This window comes from Amblyraja radiata, chromosome 23, assembly GCF_010909765.2.
Source record: "Amblyraja radiata isolate CabotCenter1 chromosome 23, sAmbRad1.1.pri, whole genome shotgun sequence".
In the NCBI taxonomy this organism is placed as follows: domain Eukaryota; kingdom Metazoa; phylum Chordata; class Chondrichthyes; order Rajiformes; family Rajidae; genus Amblyraja; species Amblyraja radiata.
Genome location: NC_045978.1, coordinates 31,515,771 through 31,531,289, shown reverse-complemented (window position 1 = coordinate 31,531,289; position 15,519 = coordinate 31,515,771). Strand labels below are relative to the sequence as shown.

General features: G+C 45.4%; 1 protein-coding gene across 10 annotated transcripts in view; it reads left to right on the top strand.

The window, feature by feature from the left end:
* The window catches only part of pcif1 (phosphorylated CTD interacting factor 1), a 106,106-nt gene that overhangs the window by 39,818 nt on the left and 50,769 nt on the right, over positions 1–15,519 (top strand). For all 10 annotated transcript variants that reach the window (XR_004415479.1, XR_004415480.1, XM_033041964.1 and 7 more), the window contains one exon: positions 2,890–3,021. Coding sequence is in view for 8 of the 10 variants with exons in the window: in XM_033041964.1 (XP_032897855.1) it covers positions 2,890–3,021 (132 nt within the window). In the remaining 2 variants the exon portion in view is untranslated. The remainder of the gene's footprint in view (positions 1–2,889; positions 3,022–15,519) is intronic.

Below are 15,519 nucleotides of genomic sequence, written 5' to 3'. Positions count from 1 at the left end.
TGCCACATTGACCTTCAACAGTCAAAGATTTGAGTATAGAAATTTGAACGTTGTGTTACAGTGGTAAAATGAGTGAGGCCACACTTAAAGTATTATGCTCAGTTTTGGTCACTCTGCTATAAGAAAGATGCCAGAAAAAAAAAGGCAATCAAAATAAACGCATTTCCATTCATTATGGGAAGGTTCGGTTCAATACTCGCATTCGATCAATTTAATATATTGCCAAAACCACAAATTGTCAGTTACAATGGCTGAAAAAAATAGAGGATGTTTCTCCATTGTAAGGATTATAGGGCAGCTTAGCACTGAATTAAATGGAAATGTTTTGCAGCCTTCTCAGTGTTATAGTGCCATGGCATACACTTAAGTTTAGTTTAGTTTAAAGATACAGCATGGAAGCAGGCCCTTCGGCCCACCAAGCCCACACCGACCATCAATCCCCATTCATACTATTTCTATGTTATCTCACTTTTGTATCCATTCCTTACATACTTGGGGAAATTTACAGGGGGCAATTAACCTACAAACCTTCACGCCTTTGAAATGTGGGAGGAAACTGGAGCACCCAGAGGAGGCCCAGCAGTCATAGGGAGAACTCAACATAGACAGCACACAAGGTCAGGATTGAATCCGGGTCTCTGGTGTTATGAGGCTGCAGCTCTACCAGTATAAATACCACGTATTAAAGTTAAGTTATGGATCTACAATGAGACTGACACAGAGCAGGTCTTATTGTAGACGCTATTGATTATTATTCTCATGCTTTCTAATATATATTGTGAAACTTGTTATGTGAAAGAAAATCTCTGTTACATATTCAGAGTGATAAGGTTAAACAGAAAATGTATGAAATACCACATTGGTAACGAATAGCGGGCCAGTCCACATCTGAGCGATAAAACTCAGTTCCCAGGATAGACTTTACAGTGGATTAAACATGCTTTAAGTCTAATTTAAACTAATGGAACACAGCTCTTTTGTCTGGAAATCTACGCTCTATGCTCCATATTATAGTAATTATACATTTTTGCCTGTACCTGAAATTCAGTGGCATTGTTTTCAGAGTACAGATGCTGTCACTACTTCATAGTTTATCTATCACTACTAACCAGGGATACATTTTTAGGTTTTCTTCGTAACTATTTTCTTTGATAATAATTATTCCTTATAATAATGTATGTCCTGATTGTCAGGAATAAACTTAAGGGCCTGTCCCACTTACGCGACCTTTACAGGCGACTGCCAGCACCCGTGAGAGGTCGCTGAAATTTTCAACATGTTGAAAATACAGCGGCGACCAGAAAGACGCTACGACTCTTTGGAGACCTCTCACGACCATAGGAGACCTCTCATGACCATATAGGCTGTATGGACGTGAGAGGTCACCCACGACATGTCGCCAGGGGTCGCCTGTATGGTCGTGAGAGGTCTCCTATGTCATGAGAGGTCTCCAAAGAGTCGTAGCGTCTTTTTGGTCGCCCAACATTCTACGGCCCCAGATATTATTTCCAATGAAGTGGTTATTCGCTTATAATTCTGTCAGTTTAGTGTATTTTATTCACTGCCTGTGATTGCTTTCCTCTGCATTGGGAAATAACATGCAGATTATGTGACTGCTTTGAAAAACACTTCCTGTGTGGTCCAGTTCTAGTTATTTGTCAGTCTTCCATCTCAGTTCAACTTTGATTTGTTTGTGCTCGGCCTCCAATAGTGTTTCATTGTGTGCGATTGAGGAACGGTGTCTCATGTTTCTAACAAGCGCACCTATCATCCTTTGTGCTGCATCTGACACCAGCCACTGGAGCCTCTTGGCTGAGGGACCTTGACACCACATTTAGCTTAAATTTCTCTTGACAAAAGCAGCTGATCTGCAATCTCCTGCATTTCAGCTCTTTGGTCAATGTCTGATATTGTTTTTAATATAGTGAAATCTCTCAAGTTAAATCGTAGGGATGTTTATTCACAAAATTTGAAGCCAAACTGAATGAGTTATTTGGGCAGATAAATAAAAGCTTGGACAAAGAGTTTAGGAGTGCCTCAATTTAGCATTGTTCAGGAGGGAATTTGCAACTTTGGAACATAGCAGTTGAAGGCACAGTTGCCAAGGGTGGGACAATTCTAATTGACAATGCAAGAAGCTTGAATTGGAGAGGGATAAGATCATACATTTTCATAATGCTGGAGATTAGATGTAGGGACTGGAAAAATCTTGAAAGAATTCTGGAAAGATGAGAACTGGTCAGGAGGGATGGGGGTGCACTTGAGCTCTTCACACTTGAAGGTGACTTTGGAGGAGGTAGACGTGAATTGGTGTAACAAAACTTTCCAGAAAAAAGTAAATTATATTTTCATTCCAGGCTGATCCAGAACAGTGATTGCTTTTGGATGATGGTATCAAGGGCCAATATTTTTTTATATTTTTAGTGAATTCAAGATTATCATAGTTGGAGGTGAGAATATGTGTTTTAGTTTAGTTTAGAGATACAACGTGGAAATAGGCCCTTTGGCCCACGGAGTCCACACCGACCAGCGATGCCCGCACATTAACATTATCCTACACACACTAGGGACAATTTACACATACACCAAGCCAATTAACCTATATACCTGTGCGTCTTTGAAGTGTGGGAGGTAACCGAAGATCTCAGAGAAAACCCACACAGTCACGGGGAGAACGTACAAACTCTGTACAGACAGCACCCGTAGTCGGGATCGAGCCCGGCTCTCCGGCATTGCAAGCGCTTTATGGCAGCAACTCGACTGCTGCGCCACTGTGCCGCCCAATGTACTGCAGATCAATGCACAACATTACACAGCACTGTAACTTTGATTGAAGGGTGCAGTTAATATTTTGCTGCCATTTAACATTTAATTTTGTTTCTCTTGTAGTCTGATCCTCTTGGTTTAAATGCAACTGTGGAATCAGGTGACGGAGATTCAGTAGCTGACAATGCACAACGGAAGAGACGACATTCTGAAGAAACCCAGCAGCAATCAACAAATAGCTTCAAAAGACCCAGAGTAAGAATTGTCTGATTTTTTTTAAAGTTGTCTGATTTAAAAATAATCTTTCCATTAGGCAACATGTTTACGAATATCATATGCTGAAAATCTTAGGAACATAATGGAAATAAAAAGATCCTCTGATATGTCTTAATTTTTCTTCGACTATCAAAGTTCTTTTTTAATGCCCTTCTGTTCTCAACCTTTCCTGTTTCTTCTCAGATTCTTAATCAAGGTACCCTCATTTTTGCCTTCCATCCCTCACTGTTCATTCGATAATCAACTTCCACTATTTCCGGCACTTTCTGGTATCTCCAGCATTCTTAGTATATTGTAAATGTTGTTTCAAATGCAGTCCTAAATACACATTGCATGATGGTTATGGGGATCATCTCTACTTGCTTCATAAGCATGTCCCAAGGTTTTGGTTACCTGTTATTTTAATTCTCCATCAAATTCCCACTCCCAACTGTCTGTTATTTATCACCCGCATCATTCCAAAATAGCTCAACCTAATCTCAACGTAAAATTGGGTCATCTCTTTTTTGAGAGAGGTAGGAAGAAATGTGAATAGGAAAGTAAGTCATGAAGAGCATATTAGAAGACTACAAAGGGAAGTAGATTGAGTAAGTGAATGGGCAAAGCTTCTTCTTCTTATCGAGTCCACACACAAGATTAGAAGTTGTTCAGCCAGAGCTGAACACACTTCTCAGCATCTGCATACAATGGTATCTGTCTTGTCGCTTCTTGTGCTTCTTGTGCGTGGTGGTGGAAAGATTGGTGGAAACAGGGCCGTGACGTGAACGCTCTTTCCTTGACCCCATGGGCAAAGCTGGTAAATGGAGTCTAATGTGGGATCTAGCTGCCTTGTTGCATGATTTACAAAAGACCACTATGCTGGTAAAATAAGTAATGAGGAAAACTAACAGAATGTGTTTTATGCAAGTGGAATTGTATTTAAAAATAGAGAGGTTATACTTTAGCTATATAGCTAATTGATCAGACCATATCTTGTATATTATGTGCAGTATTGATCATCTTATTTAAGGAAGGGTATAAGTGTTGCAAGGTGGTGGGTGGAGAATATTGGTTGACTAGAAGGAACAAATCAGCGATGGTATGGATGGCAGGGAAAATTAGATGACCAAACTGAAGGGGTACAATAAAGAAACAAATTTGAGCTATGAGCATTAAACGTAAGCATCATGAAATCAGCCTGAATTAAATGTAACAGGGGCCAACACCTTATGCATGCATTCTGAAAGATTAAGATCCTGGTTTTGTGGAAAAATGTTAATGAAGGAACAATAGTAGGCTGCATGAGTGACATCATGGAGGTTTGACCTAGAATCTCTTAATATTTTATTCTTCTGTTTTCTCATTGGCATGCTTGTCGTGTATGGAAAACCATCTACAGGAGGCTTTTATGGACAGGGCAACCAGGATAACAAAAATATTGAGGATGGTGAAAAGGATAACTTCTGTTGCTGCTGTGCAAATTGACCTTTTAATGTGTGAAATGATTCAGCATTAAATCATATTGATAATGGTGTTTATTCAGCATGAGTATCCAGGCAGTCACTTTCAAAATGCAGGGGAGAGTTACACTAACAATTATACTCAAAGGAGTGTTTGCCATTACATGTATCGGATTCTGACTCATTTGTTTGCTGTCGTAAATTCAGTCTGATGTCTTCCACACTTTCAGGATGCGCTTCATACTGTAATTCGAGTCTCTGGAATTTCCATTAAATCAATCATCTCCCATTATTCAATAGCAAAGAGGTTAGTGCTTAAGGAGGCATCTGTTATTTAATTATCTGAGCTTGCAGCTCTTTCCATGCATCATTTGTTTCTTGCTACTGTTGGCCTGGGAATGGATATGTACCACTGCAGAAAGACACAGCTCACTGCTGAAGAGGTAGGACAATTATTACTGTGTGAAGGTTTTATCTGCAAAATATCAGCTTTCATTCGCCTGTTTAGATATTCCAGTGGAGCAGCACTGACCTTAGTTTCAATGGGCAGATTACACCATTATTTCAACAGACAGTTTGCCTACAATAAGTTAATCTTTTACATATTTTCTCTATCCCTTTCCCTTCTCTATCTTTTACTGTCCAGATGCCGCCTGGCTTAAAGGTGAGCAGCTTCTAACATGAAAACACAAAACCCAAAAAAGTGTTTGCATTCTACCTCCCTGTTATTTAATTATCGCTAATTATGCTAATTTATCGAATTTAGCACCCATTCCTCATCAGCCAAAGCCAGCAGATAATGATTTTAACACACTAAACCTAGCTTTATTAAATGTCAGGTCTTTGGCAGGAAAAACATTTTTAATCAATGATTTTATTATCAGGCACGATCTTGATTGTTTGTTCTTAACTGAAACCTGGTTAGATCAAAACAACAGTGCTGCTGTTCTTATTGAATCAACTCCTCCCAACTTCAGTTTTATAAGTGAGGCCAGAGTGCATAAGAAAGGAGGAGGAGTGGCTGTTCTGTTTAATGATTCCCTCCAATGCAAGCAGATATCTTATGGAAACTTTGCCTCCTTTGAATATGTGGCTGTTAAGTTGAACTCTTCTACCCGAGTTATGTTCCTAAATGTCTACCTATCAGCCACATATTCAAAGGCCACCTAAATACTGTGCAGCCTTTTTTGACTAATTTTCTGAACTACTGTCTACAATCTGTATTGACTTTGACTGTGTAGTTATTGTTGGTGATTTTAACATTCATGTTGACAAACTCCATGACAAAGGGACTAAAGAACTGTATTGTGTCATTGATAACTATGGACTGAATCAGCATGTGACGGAGCCCACACAACAACAAAGGTCACACTCTGGACTTAGTCATGTCCAAGGGTGTTAGCATTTCTAAGGTTGTTGTGATTGATGCTGCCCTCTCTGATCATTCCTGTGTTTTCTTTGAGAGTGCTATCTCTGTGCAGACTAATGTTCAAAGAAAAGTAATCACAAAACGGTACATAACAGAAAACACCTGTGGAACATTCATTCAGGCTTTCTCCTCCACGCCCACTCTCCCTTGGGTCTCAGTAAATGAGCTTGTCGATAATTTCAATGTGAAAATTACAAATATTATTGATGCCATTACACCCACTGCTGTAGATTTGGGAGCAACAGCAGCAGGAGTTTAGCAAGAGATACGACTGATTGGCTCTAGCCCAAGTGGGAGGAGAGAAGTGAAAACAGTTAAAGTAGGGGCCAAGGACAGGCAGACTTTACTCAGAACTGCTGTAGCTTTGGGAGCAACAGCAGCAGGAGCTTAGCAAGAGATACGACTGATTGGCTCTAGCCCAAGTGGGAGGAGAGAAGTGAGTCAGAGGGGTGAAAACAGTTAAAGTAGAGGCCAAGGACAGGCAGACTTTACTCAGAACTGCTGTAGATTTGGGAGCAACAGCAGCAGGAGTTAGCAAGAGATACGACTGATTGGCTCTAGCCCAAGTGGGAGGAGAGAAGTGAGTCAGAGGGGTGAAAACAGTTAAAGTAGAGGCCAAGGACAGGCAGACTTTACTCAGAACTGCTGTAGTTTTGGGAGCAACAGCAGCAGGAGGTTAGCAAGAGATACGACTGATTGGCTCTAGCCCAAGTGGGAGGAGAGAAGTGAGTCAGTGCCGGGAAAACAGTTGAAAACAGGAATTTGGTTTGTAAATTGGTAAATCAGGCAATTTATCAGTCAATTTAAGCAAGACGGCTCTTAGCGAGCGGCAGTGAGTGAGCGGCCTTGTGAAAGAAGTGTGAGTCTTTGGCTCGAGAGTCTTAGGAGAGGAGACCACGCAATACGCTTGAGAGGGAGAGACGAAAGAAGGAGATGTCAGGCAAGCTGATTCAGTGCGATGCTTGCAGTATGTGGGAGGTCAAGGACACCGCTGGTGCCTCTGGCTGCTACAAATGCGAGAAGTGCATCCAGGTAGAGCTCCTGAAGGGCCGTGTTGGGGAACTGGAGAAGCAAGTGGATGACCTCCGGTTCGTCCGAGAAACGGAGTCGTTCCTCGACAAGTCCTACAGTACGATTGTTACACCTAAGGTACTGGAAGAGAGAAGGTGGGAGACAGTGAGAACGGGAGGGAAGCATGGAATGCCAACGTCCCCGGGTGTTGTACCTCTTGTGAACAGGTTCACCCACTTAGAAGCTGTCGGGACAGAAGAGGTGTTTACACTGGGCGGCGGACTGGCTTGTGATGCGAATAGGGCTGTTGAGCCAAAACCAAAAAGGCCTAAGGCAGGCAACGCCATTGTAGTGGGAGTCTCCATTGTGAGAGGTACGGACAGGGGTTTCTACGGCAACAGACGGGATGCAAGGATGGTGTGCTGCCTTCCTGGTGCCAGGATCCAGGATGTCACGGACAGAGTGCAGAAAATCCTCAAGGGCGAAGGTGAACATCCATTTCTGGTGAACGACTCCGTTTCTCGGACGAACCGGAGGTCATCCACTTGCTTCTCCAGTTCCCCAACACGGCCCTTCAGGAGCTCTACCTGGATGCACTTCTCGCATTTGTAGCAGCCAGAGGCACCAGCGGTGTCCTTGACCTCCCACATACTGCAAGGTGAACAGTGGTAGTGCATGTCGGCACAAACTATGTCGGAAAGAAGGGGATGAATATTCTGTAGCGTGACTTTAGAGAGCTCGGAAAAATGCTGAAAAGCAGGACCTCCAGGGTTGTTATCTCCAGTTCCTCGTGCTGGCGAGAGCAGGAACAGGGAGATACGGGACCTGAACGTGTGGCTGAGGAACTGGTGCACGGGGCAGGGATTTAGATTCTTAGATCACTGGGATCTGTTTTGGAGTAAGGGGGAACTGTACAAAAGGGACGGATTGCATCTTAACAGGTGTGGGACCAGCATTCTGGCAGGCAGGTTTGCCACTGCTACACGGGTGGTTTTAAACTGAATAAGGGGGGTGGGGTGTCGAATGGGATAGTGGAGGATGGAGTTAAAGGGAAAGGGTTTCTTAAATGTGTGAGCGTAGGGACGGAGGGGTGTAAAATGAGGGTAGAAGCAATAGGTAGCAAGGTGAAAAGTAAAAGTGGCAGGCAGACAAAACCAGGGCAAAAATCAAAAAGGGCCACTTTTCAACATAATTGTATAAGGGGTAAGAGTGTTGTAAAAACAAGCCTGAAGGCTTCGTGTCTCAATGCAAGGAGCATTCGTAATAAGGTGGATGAGTTGAATGTGCAGATAGCTATTAATGACTATGATATAGTTGGGATCACGGAGACATGGCTCCAGGGTGACCAAGGCTGGGAGCTGAACATCCAGGGGTATTCAATATTCAGGAGGGATAGAGAGAAAGGAAAAGGAGGTGGGGTAGCGTTGCTGATTAGAGGAGATTAACGCAATGGAAAGGGAGGACATTAGTTTGGAGGATGTGGAATCGGTATGGGTAGAGCTGCGAAACACTAAGGGGCAGAAAACGCTGGTGGGTGTTGTGTACAGGCCACCTAACAGTAGTAGTGAAGTTGGAGATGGTATCAAACAGGAAATTAGAAATGCGTGCGACAAAGGCAAAACCGTTATAATGGATGACTTCAATCTACATATAGATTGGGTGAATCAAATTGGCAGGGGTGCTGAGGAAGAGGATTTCTTGGAATGTATGCGGGATAGTTATCTAAATCAACATGTAGAGGAACCAACGAGAGAGCAGGCTATTTTAGACTGGGTATTGAGTAACGAGGAAGGGTTAGTTAGCAGTCTTGTTGTACGTGCCCCCTTGGGCAAGAGTGACCATAATATGGTTGAGTTCTTCATCAGGATGGAGAGTGACATTGTTAATTCAGAAACAATGGTTCTGAACTTAAAGAAAGGTAACTTTGAGGGTATGAGACGTGATTGGCCAAGATTGACTGGCAATTAATTCTAAAAGGGTTGACGGTGGATATGCAATGGAAGACATTTAAAGACTGCATGGATGAACTACAAAAATTGTTCATCCCAGTTTGGCAAAAGAATAAATCAGGGAAGGTAGTACATCCGTGGATAACAAGGGAAATCAGGGATAGTATCAAAGCGAAGGATGATGCGTACAAATTAGCCAGAAAAAGCAGGACTGGGAGAAATTCAGAGACCAGCAGAGGAGGACAAAGGGCTTAATTAGGAAAGGAAAAATAGATTATGAAAGAAAACTGGCAGGGAACATAAAAACTGACTGCAAAAGTTTTTATAGATATGTGAAAAGAAAGAGATTAGTTAAAACAAATGTAGGTCCCTTGCAGTCAGAAACAGGTGAGTTGATCATGGGGAACAAGGATATGGCGGACCAATTGAATAACTACTTTGGTTCCGTCTTCACTAAGGAAAACATAAATAATCTGCCGGAAATAGCAGTGGGACCGCGGGTCAAAGGAGTTGGAGGAATTGAGTGAAATCCAGGTTAGCCGGGAAGTGGTGTTGGGTAAATTGAATGGATTAAAGGCCGATAAATCCCCAGGGCCAGATAGGCTGCATCCCAGAGTACTTAAGGAAGTAGCTCCAGAAATAGTGGATGCATTAGTAATAATCTTTCAAAACTCTTTAGATTCTGGAGTAGTTCCTGAGGATTGGCGGGTAGCAAACGTAACCCCACTTTTTAAGAAGGGAGGGAGAGAGAAAACGGGGAATTACAGACCAGTTAGTCTAACATCGGTAGTGGGGAAACTACTAGAGTCAACTATTAAAGATGGGATAGCAGCACATTTGGAAAATGGTGAAATCATTGGACAAAGTCAGCATGGATTTACAAAAGGTAAATCATGTCTGACGAATCTTATAGAATTTTTCGAGGATGTAACTAGTAGCGTGGATAGGGGAGAACCAGTGGATGTGGTGTATCTGGACTTCCAGAAGGCTTTCGACAAGGTCCCACATAAGAGATTAGTATACAAACTTAAAGCACACGGCATTGCGGGTTCAGTATTGATGTGGATAGAGAACTGGCTGGCAAACTGGAAGCAAAGAGTAGGAGTAAACGGGTCCTTTTCACAATGGCAGGCAGTGACTAGTGGGGTACCGCAAGGCTCAGTGCTGGGACCCCAGCTATTTACAATATATATTAATGATCTGGATGAGGGAATTGAAGGCAATATCTCCCAAGTTTGTGGATGACACTAAGCTGGGGGGCAGTGTTAGCTGTGAGGAGGATGCTAGGAGACTGCAAGGTGACTTGGATAGGCTGGGTGAATGGGCAAATGTTTGGCAGATGCAGTATAATGTGGATAAATGTGAGGTTATCCATTTTGGTGGCAAAAACAGGAAAGCAGACTATTATCTAAATGGTGGCCGACTTGGAAAAGGGGAGATGCAGCGAGACCTGGGTGTCATGGTACACCAGTCATTGAAAGTAGGCAGGGTACACAAAATTGCTGGGGAAACTCAGCGGGTGCAGCAGCATCTATGGAGCGAAGGAAATAGGCGACGTTTTGGGCCGAAACCCTTATTCAGACTGATGGGGGGTGGGGGGGGGAGAAAGAAGGAAAAGGGGAGGAGGAGGAGGAGCCCGAGGGCGGGCGGATGGGAGGGTGGGAGGAGACAGCTAGAGGGTTAAGGAAGGGGAGGAGACAGCAAGGGCTAGCAAAATTGGGAGAATTCAATGTTAATGCCATACGGACGCAAGGTCCCCAGACGGAATATGAGGTGCTGTTCCTCCAATTTCCCATGTTGCTCACTCTGGCAATGGAGGAGACCCAGGACAGAGAGGTCGGATTGGGAATGGGAGGGGGAGTTGAAGTGCTGAGCCACCGGGAGTTCAGGTAGGTTATTGCGGACTGAGCGGAGGTGTTCGGCGAAACGATCGCCTAACCTACGCTTGGTCTCCCCGATGTAAATCAGCTGACATCTGGAGCAGCGGATGCAGTAGATGAGGTTGGAGGAGATACAGGTGAACCTTTGTCGCACCTGGAACGACTGCTTGGGTCCTTGAATGGAGTCGAGGGGGGAGGTGAAGGGACAGGTGTTTCATTTCTTGCGGTTGCAACGGAAAGTGCCCGGGGAGGGGTTGGTGCGGGAGGGAAGGGAAGAATTGACGAGGGAGTTGCGGAGGGAGCGTTTTTTGCGGAAGGCAGACATGGGGGGAGATGGGAAGATGTGGCGAGTGGTGGGGTCACGTTGGAGGTGGCGGAAATGGCGGAGGATTATGTGTTGTATTTGCCGGCTGGTGGGGTGAAAGGTGAGGACCAGAGGGACTCTGCCCTTGTTGCGAGTGCGGGGATGGGGAGAGAGAGCAGTGTTACGGGGTATGGATGAGACCCTGGTGTGAGCCTCATCTATGGTGGCGGAGGGGAATCCCCGTTCCCTGAAGAACGAGGACATTTCCGATGCCCTGGTATGCAATGTCTCATCCTGGGAACAGATGCGGCGTAGGCGGAGGAATTGGGAGTAGGGGATGGAGTCTTTACAGGGGGCAGGGTGGGAAGACGTGTAGTCCAGATAGCCATGTGAGTCAGTGGGTTTGTAATGTATGTCGGTCAGGAGTCTGTCCCCTGCGATGGAGATGGTGAGGTCAAGGAATGGTAGGGAAGTGTCGGAAATCGTCCAGGTGTATTGGAGTGCCGGATGGAAGTTGGTGGTGAAGTAGATGAAGTCAGTCAGTTGTGTGTAGGTGCAGGAGGTGGCCCCAAAGCAGTCGTCAATGTAACGGAGGTAGAGGTCGGGGATGGGGCCCTGGTACGTCTCGAACAAGGATTGTTCAACGTACCCGACAAAGAGGCAGGCGTAGCTGGGGCCCATGCGTGTGCCCATAGCTACGCCTTGTGTTTGGAGGAAATGGGAGGAGTCAAATGTAAAGTTGTTGAGGGTGAGGACCAACTCCGCTAAGCGGAGGAGAGTGTCAGTGGCTGGGTATAGGTTGCTCCTCTGGTCGAGGAAGAACCGGAGGGCTCCGAGGCCATCCTGGTGGGGGATGGAGGTGTAGAGTGACCGGACATCCATGGTGAAGTTGAGGGGGTGAGGGCCCAGAGAGTGGAATGCGTGGAGGCGGCGGAGAGTGTCTGAGGTGTCTAGAACATAGGTGGGGAGGGATTTGACCAAGGGGGATAGGATGGAGTCAAGGTATGTGGAGATGAGTTCGGTGGGGCACGAACACGCAGAGACAATGGGTCTGCCGGGAGAGCCGGGTTTGTGGATTTTGGGGAGAAGGTAAAAACGGGCCGTGCGGGGCTGGGGAACGATGAGGTTGGAAGCTTGGTCGGGCAGGGCGTGGAAATTGATGAAGTCGGTGATGGTGCTAGAAATGGTGGCCTGGTGCTCGTCAGTGGGGTCATGGTCCAAAGGTAAGTAGGAGGAGGTGTCCGAGAGTTGGCTAGTGGCCTCAGCTTTGTAGAGATCGACGCGCCAGACTACCACGGCACCTCCCTTGTCGGCTGGTTTGATGACCCAATCTGGGTTTTTGCGGAGTGGTGCAATGGCAGTGCGTTCAGAGGGGGAAAGATTAGAGTGAGACAGGGGAGTGGAGAAGTTGAGGCGGTTGACGTCGCGGCGGCAGTTCTGAATAAAGAGTTCCAGAGCCGGGACTTTATGAGGGGGATTCCACGAGGAGGGGGTGCGTTGGAGACGGGAAAAGGGGTCATCATTGGGGGGCGGGGACTCCTTCCCATGGAAGTGCGCTGTGAGGCGGAGACGACGGTAGAAGCGCTCCAAGTCATGGTGGGCGCGGAACTCATTGAGATGGGGACGGAGGGGGACAAAGGTAAGACCTCTTCTGAGGACAGACCGTTGGGTGGGGGAGAGGGGAAGGTCGGGGGGGATGGTGAACACCCGGCAGGGGTGGGAGTTGGGGCCAGAGGAAGGCAGGTGGGTAGACTGGGGACGGGGCGATGTGTGGGGGGGGGGGTGGTTGTGGGTGTTGGAGGAGTGGTGGGTGGTCAGGGGGTGGGGGGGAGAGAGGGCTGTAATGTGGGTGGGGAAGAGCGGGGGTGACATGGTTGGGGGGGGATGGGGAAGGTCAGTGGAGCAGCCACTGAGGTTAGCAAGGCTGGGCAGACGGGCGCTAGGACCCAGTGGAGTTAAGTCCAGGAGAGTGGGAGTAAGCAGCGTGGAGGCTGCAGGCCCAGTGCAGAGTCCAGGCTCCAGGTAAGGCGACGGCTGTGGGTTGCTGGAGGGGGGTGGAGTGGCGCGGGTCACCGGACCCGATGGCATGCAGGTGCAGCAGGCAGTGAAGAAAGTGAATGGTATGTTAGCTTTCATAGCAAAAGGATTTGAGTATAGGAGCAGGGAGGTTCTACTGCAGTTGTACAGGGTCTTGGTGAGACCACACCTGGAGTATTGCGTACAGTTTTGGTCTCCAAATCTGAGGAAGGACATTATTGCCCTAGAGGGAGTGCAGAGAAGGTTCACCAGACTGATTCCTGGGATGTCAGGACTGTCTTATGAAGAAAGACTGGATAGACTTGGTTTATACTCTTTAGAATTTAGGAGATTGAGAGGGGATCTTATAGAAACTTATAAAATTCTTAAGGGGTTGGACAGGCTAGATGCAGGAAGATTGCTCCCGATGTTGGGGAAGTCCAGGACAAGGGGTCACAGCTTAAGGATAAGGGGGAAATCCTTTAAAACCGAGATGCGAAGAACTTTTTTCACACAGAGCGTGGTGAATCTCTGGAACTCTCTGCCACAGAGGGTAGTCGAGGCCAGTTCATTGGCTATATTTAAGAGGGAGTTAGATGTGGCCCTTGTGGCTAAGGGGATCAGAGGGTATGGAGAGAAGGCAGGTACGGGATACTGAGTTGGATGATCTGCCATGATCATATTGAATGGCGGTGCAGGCTCGAAGGGCCGAATGGCCTACTCCTGCACCTAATTTCTATGTTTCTATGAAAGTGGTCCCTGGCAAAAAGAAGTCTCCATGGAGAAACGCCACATTGGTAAAAATTGAAAAAAGAGAGTGTCGGAAAGCTGAACGTAGGTGGCGGAAAACAAATCTCCAGGTTCACTATTACATCTATAAAGAAAGACTTCGAATCTACAACTTGGAACTGAGAAATGCAAGGCAATCCTTCTTCTCTGACATCATTGCCAAAAACAATAATAATGCACGGGCCTTGTTTACTACTGTCGACAGGCTAACAAACCCTCCTGTGTCAGTAACCCCTGAACTGCTTTCCACAAGGGCCTGTAATGAATTTGCCTCCTTCTTCACTGACAAAATTCAGAAAATTAGGCAAGCAGTCAGTGCCTCCACATCAGGTGCAGGACATGTGTTGTCCATGTGTCCACTTATAATCAATTCAAATACCATGACACAATTTTATGTTATTAACCATAAAACCTTGGAGGACATTATACAACATTTGAAATCCTCCTCCTGCTGCCTCGATATTCTACCAACAGGCCTTTTCAAAGGTGTATCAAACTGCATGACCTCAGACCTTCTACAGATTGTAAACACGTCCCTTCTCTCAGGTGTCTTCCCACAGGCCCTGAAAACTGCTGTTATCAAGCCTCTCTTAAAAAAGAAGAACTTAGACACTTCACTACTGAACAATTACAGACCAATATCAAACCTCCCATTTCTCAGTAAAATCATTGAAAAAGCTGTTTTTAAGCAGCTGAACAATTTCATGTTAATGAACAGCTGTTTTGATGTCTTCCAGTCAGTGAAGGGCCGAATGGCCTACTCCTGCACCTAATTTCTATGTTTCTATGATTTAGACCACACCACAGCACCAAGACGGCTCTTGTTAAGGTCTTCAATGACATTCACTTAAACACAGACAATGGCAAAATTTCAGTCTTAGTATTACTAGATCTCAGTGCTGCATTCGACACAGTCGATCACAACATATTACTAGACCGTCTGGAAAACTGGGTGGGACTTTCGGGCACAGCATTAAAATGGTTTGAATCCTACTTGAAGGACAGGGACTACTTTGTGTCTATAGGTAATTACACATCCGAGCGTGCAAAAATTACATGTGGAGTTCCCCAGGGCTCCATTCTGGGGCCTCTTCTGTTTAACATCTACATGCTTCCACTGGCTCAGATCATGAAAAACATCAAAATATGTTACCATAGTTACGCAGATGACACACAAATCTACATAACAATATCACTAGGAGACTATAGTCCAATACAAGCACTGAGTAGATGCATTGAGCAAATCAACGATTGGATGAACCAGAATTTTCTCCAATTTAACAAAGAAAAAACTGAAATAATTGTTTTTGGAGCCAAGGAAGAACGATTAAAAGTTAGCACCCAGCTTCAAATGGTAATGCTAAAAACAACAAACCAAGCCAGAAACTTAGGAGTAGTCATGGACTCAGACCTGAACTTCAACAGCTACATAAAAACAGTCACAAAGTCAGCCTACTATCACCTAAAGAATATATCAAGGATTAAAGGACTTATGTCTCAGCAGGATTTGGAAAAACCTGTCCATGCATTTATCTTCAGCAGGCTCGACTACTGTAACAGTGTCTTTACAGGTCTCCCTAAAAAGTCGATCAGACAGCTGCAGTTAATTCAGAACGCTGCTGCTCGAGTCCTCACTAAGACCAAAAAAGTAGATCACATT